We start from the raw sequence: 8307 nt of genomic DNA, 5'->3' as shown, positions 1-8307 counted from the left end.
AAAAAGCCGTCTTGGTTTGCCTTTCTACTTTTCCAACAATCACCACTCTGATTTGGTTGAAATGAACACATACTTTGTGCCGATTTATATGTAGAAATAGGCTGGCTCCATACACGCCATGTATTGTTTATTTAAATGGAGTCTGGTGGGTTTAGCGATAGTGATTTTGGAGCCGTTTCTGGTTTTGTTTTTTTAATAAAAATAAAAAGAATTTTACTCTTTTTTTAAAAAAAGAAGGACTATCTCCATAGGGACCCTGTCCATAATGTTGTCAGACACTTAGAGTAAAGTGGTACTAAAAACAAAACATCTCACCAGGATTCCGTTGAAGAACTCTCTTCAATGGTTGCTTGTTCGGGACGATTCTCTGACTTACGAAGATAACTACAATCATAAAAAGCAGTGAGCTTATTCAAATGGACACGTAACAGTATATGGCAGCACACTAAATGAGACTGTTTACACATTTCTACACTACATTAGAGTAAGTTTTACCTCACATTATAACACTAGTCTGGATCAGCAAAAGTACATTTCCAGGATAAATGCCTGACATCCGGCGTGTAAACGCGGTTCTCTTCAGTAAACAACAAAATTCAAAAACATCAAAGTTTTTTAAGAAAGAAATGGAGGGAGAGAGTTGCAAAAGTTATGGTGCAGCATAAGAGGACGCTCTGGCATCCACTCTACTAAGCTTGATGGCTTGTTGTGCGAGTAGACCTGCTGATGAGGACCGCAGGGAGGGAGAGGCAGTTTAGGTGTGAAAGAGGTCTGTGATATAAATTGTGAAGAGCTTTAAATGTCAATAGTAATATTTTGAAGTTGATCCTTTGTAAAACAGGGAGCCAGTGTAGTTAAAATAGCAGCGGAGTGATGTGTCCAATGGACTTTGAACGTGTAATCTGTGCAGCAGTGTTCTGGAAGAGTTGGAGAGGGTGGATGAGTTTGTTGGGGATAACAGCCAGGCTAGCATTGCAGTAAGCCATGCGTGATGTGACCAAGGCATTGCCTAGGACTTCTGTAGAGTGTTGCAGAACGCTGCGCAGCTCCTCTCTCTGAGTCTGATGGTACGTCATGTCACATTGTCAACATGGTACATAGATACAAGAAGCAGAACATAGTGGGTCATATGTCTAATTCTTTTTGAAAACTAAAGACAATTTTCATAAAACGTGTCGGACATCATCACATTTTTGTATACATTTTTATTCATTTACATCTATTAAGCTACACGCGTCATTGTAGGCTACCCAGCACTTCTGAAAATACACTTCCGAATGAGTCTCTGTCCCCACCACATTTCAAACCAAACTGACGTCCATGGTCAGCATCCGGAGCATAGTGCTTAACGTTACCTGTTCAATAGGAAGAAAGCCAGCATGGAGTCGGATTTGATCCTCAAGCACAAACCAAGCTCCCTCCATGAACGGAATGCTCTGCCGAGGTTGACCCTAGTTTTCGACCGACGTCGGTCATTTTCACGTTTGGACAAAAGGGCTTCATTAGAAAGAACTCTTTTTCTTAAGTGTTGACCTAATTTGTGTTGTGGTAGGTGCCGGTCGTTGATGTTAGCGGATTCCATTTCTAAACTAGCATTTGTTGTTTTGCACCATGAAGAGTTTTGCACACTGTCGGCGGCGCTGAAGAAGAGACGCAAGGCACGCACTCAGGAGCGAGCATAAACGTCACATCCGGATGTGACGTTACTCCCGGCAGACCGTCCCAATCATAAACAGATATACATTTTCTATATCTATGGTCCCAATTCCATCAGTCCGCAGATTGTTATGGGCATGGGTGTATTATAAGAGGGTTTTGGTTATGGGCAGGGCAATACACCCGTGGTTATGGGTAACTAAGAAAGTCGTGAAGGTCTAAGTTTTTAAAGTGCAGTTTCGGTCATCCCTAATGACAACAATGTCGCACATGCCGCAAGCCTTCGGTGATAGCGCAGCATACACACCCCTTCTCCATCCAGTTGGTAGCATAATTTAGGTCGAGCAAATGGAATAGCAATAATACGTTACAAAACCCATTACTAACCTGTTCAAAAGCAGTAAGGCAACATCCGTGTCTGACCTCAGTCCCTGTTCTTTTTTCAGCGCTCTCCAAATAGGAAAAGCCACACCAATGGTTACCCGTGTTTTTCTTCGCCTTTCGTCACTTTCTTTTTTGGATTTTAGACCTTCTGCTGAACGTGTAGGTCTTTTCTTATCAGTACAATCACTGACTAACACATTTCGTGGGCGCTTCTTCGGGTTTTCAGCCATGTTTTACCTGTTGCAGCAGTCCTCGCTCTTCGTCTCCAAAGCTGAAAAGTGCACTGAGTTCCTGCATGACGTCACTTCTGTTGACGTTCCAAGTAAAAACCTTTCACTGTCTATGGTAAATACCATAGATACCAGAGTGATAGGCCCAATCCCAAAGTCCGGACTCACAGACTTTGGTGTGCGTTCTCGCGAAATTAGTAAGGGCTTCAAAGGGCGTGAGGGTTTGAGTAGACACGTAGGGTAGCGAGCCCTTTCCGTGAGCCTGCATCGATGCAGACTTCACCAAAGGGAATTACCCACAGTTCAAAGCGTTGTGACGTTTACCGCGGAGACCGTAGGGAAACCCGGAAATTACAAAAGTTTTTTTTTTTTAATGCAAAATATTTCTGTTACAATTTGTCAAAACAAATAGATTGGATTTGTCGAACACATCTCATTTCGTTACAGAGCATGTTTTCATAAAAGATAAAAAAACATAAGAAAGAAAAAGAATAAAAAAAAGAATAAAAATAACAAAAAGGTACATAGCCAGAGTATCATACATTAAATATCAGTTAAATTAATTATAAAGTTAAATCAGATAAGCATTGCATACATTTTGATGCTGATTTACCCTCTAATCCAGAAATACAATCTATATAATTTTTTAAGTCAAGTTTAAAGACATTGAAAAGAGGTTTATTTTTCATAAATTTCGATTTATGAACTAAGAATTTTCCAAGCAAAATTATTAAGTTGACTATATATTGTACAGAGGAGTTGGAGTCAGAAAAGTAAAACAAGATATCAAAATTAGATAAATGTATGTTTGAGCCAAGTTGTCCATTAATGAAACCTTGTATATCATTCCACAGAGAAGAGCTATGTGAACAGCTATAGAATAAATGGTCTATTGTTTCTGTTTCCATAAAGCAAAAGCTGCATTTTTCGCTCACGGTAGGGATAAATTTAGAGATAATCTTGTTACAGGGGTAAAAAAAGGTGAAGAATTTTAAATGATATTTCTTTTACTTTGTTTGTAATTAAAAACCTATGTGGGTTACTCCATGCTCTATTCCAGTTAATATTTTCATATAAAATGTATTTGTATCTGGAGGCAGAGATAGATTTTGCACATAGAAGTTTTTGTATTACTTTGTTGTTGACTTTTCTGTCTAGGAAAGATAGACCATTTATTGAAATATTGTTGGAGAGAGATATATTAAATTGATCCAGATCTGTCTTATCTCTAAGCAGGGTGATGATCCCATGGGGTATAGCTCTGGTTACAATATCAAATTCTTTTCTTGGAGGATGGAAATTAAATTTATGGGTGAAGTCGTCATAAGATAAAATGTGATTTGAGTTATTTAATAATTGGGATACCAATAGAATATCATGTTTAGACCAGTTTTCTATAAAGAGTGTCTTGTTCCTATATATGATGTTCATGTTGTTCCAGATAAAACATTTATGAGGGGAGAAATTGTGTTTGTATAGAAGAGACCAACAAGTTAGAGCCTGTTTATGGAAGTTTGACAATTTAACTGGCAGTCTGTTAATGGAGTATGGGCATTGAAGCAAGAATGTGATTTTACCAAGTTTTTCAAAGATAAAATTTGGCACAATGTTCCACAAACTGTTTGGATTTTTCAAAAATCTTTTAATCCAGTTGATTTTTAGTATCTCATTGAAAAGTGAGAAATCAATTACAGATAAACCCCCCTCCTCAATTTCATTAGTCAAGATGTTTTTCTTAATTTTATGTGGCTTCTTTTTCCATATAAAGTTATATAATAGTTTATCTAGATTGGCACATTGTAGCTTAGGTATTTCAATTGAAGTAAATAAATGTGCTGCTCGTGAGAGACCTTCTGCTTTAGCAAGAAGAACCCTGCCATACATAGATAAATCTCTTGCAAGCCAAGAGTCAAACTTTTTGTTAATAGAGTCGTGTAGTAGAGATATATTACTCTCTGTCATCAACTTGTGGTTATAACTGATTTTTATTCCAAGATAAGTTACTAAATTATTTATATTTATGCCACGTATTTGACCCAAATGTTTATTTTTAAGAGAAAACAGCTCACACTTTGAAAGATTTAGATTCAAGCCTGAGCTTTCAGAAAATTGGTTTACAACATTTAGTGCATCTCCTATTTGGGATTCATTTTTTAGAAACAGGGTTGTGTCATCGGCCAGCTGTGAAATTTTTATTTCTCTTTCATTCAATGTAATTCCTTTGAATGAACTTTTGTGAATTAAATCACATAGAATTTGAGCTACAATCAAAAATAGAAGAGGTGAGGTGGGACAGCCTTGGCGGATACCTTTTGTTTATGTAAAATCTGGGTGAGGTTCCATTAGCCAATTTAACACAACTGTTTCCCCCCATGTACAGAGTTTTTACAGCATTAATAAAATTCTTACCAAAATTAAAAAAGTTTAAGGTGTCAAAAATAAATTTGTGGCTTACTGTGTCAAAGGCTTTTTGAAAGTCTAAGAATAAAATAAGGTGTTCATCATCTAGAAAGTCTTTGTATTCAATAACTCGAGCCATCATGGCGCCATTTTGTTGCTAACTGGCCATCACCTCCTGTTAGCATTCCGCTGACCGCCATTTTTTTTTTACGTCACTTGACTGCGAATAACTTTACATCAGAAATGTTTGAAGACTCTATTTGTCCGTTGTTTAGTTCCAAAGAAACACGACAATGTATAAAAGGCTTCATTATCTTGTACCTCACGTTATGGCTCCGTAGCAGACGTTTTTGTAAAAATAAGCTAACGATTGTGTCATAACCAAGTGACTTACTGTCGCATAATAGAGGAATTACCGTATAGTACAGGAGAAGCTCGCAGGCAGTTTTGACTTACATGAGATGTTTAGGTTTAATTACTAATGTTAACTAGCATGTTAGTGATCAATAATTAGCCTGTGCCCATGTTATCTCCTTACATACACCTACAGTCTCCGTATCTGTAAGATTGGGAATGATTGAGATTTCTCTTGGCACAGCTACCAGAAGACTTACAACTTTCAGACACGTTGCTCACGTCACATTCTCTCAGTTGGAGGCTGCGCAGTAAAGCTGGCCATCACCGGAAAAGTGCTTCTAATAGCCTTCACTGGTCTCCGTCCAGAGCAACGGGGTCTATTGGTCCATTATATACTGTCTATGCACACGACCACGGAACACAGACCAACCTGTTGTCCAGCTTGTTTGACAAAAAAAATTGGAATTACGCAGCCGTCTCCTGTGCCTTGGCCGTGTGGAAAGCAACAAACTTAAAATGAAAATTCCCAAACCGGCAAGTGTCAGCAACATCTGTTATTAAACGTCGCCAAGGTAACATGTGATCTCGTGAAGGGCTGTCCCAATCCCATTGTTCTATATCTATGTTTATACCTATCTGAGCCCATGTGGCCTCACACACTCACTCACTGAGCACCTCAGATCAGTTAAGTCTGTGAGTCTTTAGTCATCAAGGCTTTGGGATGGCTCTGGTAAATACCATTGTATACCAAACAAAACAGAGCAAGCTCGTCCCTCCACCCATGTGTCCGTAACTGTCATGAACGCGCATGGAAATGGAAAGTGGACTTCTGCTACACCGACGTGAAAACAAACCAGTACATTACGAGTTCATTGGATGCACTTCAAAGTTAGCGGATAGCTGCTCGATAATAACTAGCCAGTACTGTACAACCAGTATAGTTACCACAACTTTGTAAATTCACTCTCATGGGATAACTTTGGAAAATAATGACTTTTTATTGGCACGGGGGCTCAAGTGTGCATGCATTTACAACAACCAATCTTGACTTTACCTACCTGTCCAGTAAGAACTTAGCCAGCTGTGCATCGGACTGGAAGCCCTTCTGCCGGCGGAGTTCTCGCCACCCTTGGATCGATTCCCCAATGTAAATCCGGGTCTTCGTTCGCTCCTTCTCAATCTCTCTTCTTCTCGCCATATATTCCTCCGAGCGTCTTTTCTTTGGTCGTGCCTCAGCCATTTTCCAAAATATATCGAATTGAGTCGTAGTTCACGACCGTCCAGCTATCCAGCAGATACTCTGATACAACTCACATTAACTCTGCTCAATGTCTCTCTCTCTCTCTCTCCCTTCCCCCCATTATGTGCATGCGCACTAACCCCTTCCCCATTCGCCAACCATCTTGTCGGTGATTGGCTGGAACGTGGTCTGTTGTATTTTGGTGCACAGCCTGTGCCCCTGTTTGTTTGACGATTACGACCCCTGTGTTGTCTCCTGAGACCGGGCTTTTTTGTAGTGTATTGAGGGGGCAGGCAGCTAGCGGATCAAGGAGATATGCCTACGATTTGAGACAAAAATGAAATCGCGCTGAAACCATGCTGGAAATCATAGTGCACCGTTGCGGTTGTCCTTTCTCAGCGGTGACATAAAACGCATCACTCGTAGCAGGACTACACCATTTTGTAAATATTGCCATACTGAGAAATACAGAGTTTTGTGGAGCTGATAGGCTTAATTAGCTTTGTATCAACTCATTGGGAAATGGCTTGTTTCAAATATTTTTATTGAAAGCATTTGTGCATAAGTCTTGACATTTATGATATACAAATATCTTACAGGCAAAGAGAAAAAAGAGAAAGGGGAGAATCAAAAAATTAATCATTTAGTTATATATACATAACTTATATACTGTATATAACTCCCGTCTAACTACCCATTAACACGCCCATCCAGCACTAGCTTTGTATCAACTCAATTTAGCTATGGCTTGAATGTAATGGATGTTCATAAATAGAAAATAGAAATAGTAAAAAACTAAAAAGGGGCCTTTGGCTTGTAAACTTGCATTATTTATATAGAAATTGGCTACAATGATCAATTGTTTTATGCCTTTTCCTTACATTGTATAGGTAAAGAATCTTAATATAAGATGTGCATAAAAAAAAAATGCAAAATCTTTGTACAATATGTCAATATAAAGAGAACTGACAGTGACAGAAAAGATGGTTATTGGTTTGGTTCAGGTTATGCTGTGCAGAACGCACAATTTACATTTATATCATCCTTAAATTTCTTAAGGAAAGGCTTTGCAGGGTAAGACATTTAATTCCAAAGGTAACCTTTCTAATTTTATTAGTAATAAAGTATTGAGAGACGATCATCAAACATTTATCTAAGGAATATTCTTAGCAGTTACTCCACTATGTAAAGACATAAGGCTTTGTGACAACCTTACTCTGTAACTGAGAGCAAAAAGCTGGGTTATTATTCTTGCAGAATCTTCAGCTGACTCACCAGAAAGATATTTTTGTCAAACCAATTCTTTAAAAAAAAAAAATACTTTTCAAATCAATAATATAATAATGCTACATAAAGTACATTTTGTATCCTGATAATACATCTATATTAACTCTTAAACTTCCAGCAAAAAAAGACAGTAGTAAACATAGTCCTATAAAACATAATGCTGTGAGGTCCAAACAGCATAGTTTTATTGCTCAGCTTTCTGCACGAGTACAATAAGTACTTGCTTTGCTTCTTTGTTGTCCTTATGTACAGGTGTCAATTACAAGCTCGCAGAGCAGCTGATGTGAAAAACTATGAACACATACACTTAATAATAAATACAAAAACAGATAGGAAATCAAAGAAATAAAACATGGTGCAGTTTAAAAAAAACTAAGATTTGTTTTTCTGTTTTGTACTCAATTCAATCAAAAGTCATTTACACATACACACACCTGTAAATTTGTACTTAAAAAAAATGTGTGAAGAGTTAGCTTAACATTACCCAGCTTATTCTGGTGTAATTAAACTAGCATTAAAGTACATCATTTTGATGATAACTGTCTCAGTCTATTCAGATTCATCAGAGTAGACAAAAATCATAATTAATCAACCATTTAGATCACTGGCGTTCAAAGCTTGATAAAGTTAATGATCTGCAAAATTGCCAAAGATGTCTGACCAATTTGGCTGCTTAACTGGGGATAAGTGAGATTTCCCCTCGTCTGTAAGCTCTCAACCCCCGACAACTTTTGCACTGAAGACTGAACCAGC

At 38.1% G+C, this 8307-nt stretch overlaps 1 protein-coding gene across 4 annotated transcripts in view; it reads right to left on the bottom strand.

Moving 5' to 3' along the window:
- Positions 1-6380, bottom strand: part of LOC114546913 (uncharacterized) — an 11096-nt gene extending 4716 nt beyond the window's left edge. The window contains exons 1-2 of one of the 4 annotated variants that reach the window (XM_028566084.1): positions 6086-6380; positions 316-384 (exon numbers count right to left, since the gene is read on the bottom strand). In XM_028566084.1, the coding sequence (XP_028421885.1) occupies positions 316-384; positions 6086-6267 (251 nt within the window). In that variant the 5' untranslated portion in view covers positions 6268-6380. Of the gene's footprint in view, positions 1-315; positions 385-1355; positions 1708-2043; positions 2580-6085 lie in introns of those variants that run through there. The other 3 variants (XM_028566093.1, XM_028566072.1, XM_028566078.1) reach the window with 3 other exon arrangements.
- Positions 6381-8307: the final 1927 nt, after the last annotated feature.

Source organism: Perca flavescens, chromosome 2 (assembly GCF_004354835.1).
Source record: "Perca flavescens isolate YP-PL-M2 chromosome 2, PFLA_1.0, whole genome shotgun sequence".
NCBI lineage: Eukaryota > Metazoa > Chordata > Actinopteri > Perciformes > Percidae > Perca > Perca flavescens.
Note: the sequence above shows the minus strand (reverse complement) of the source record. Positions and strands in the feature narration are given on the sequence as shown.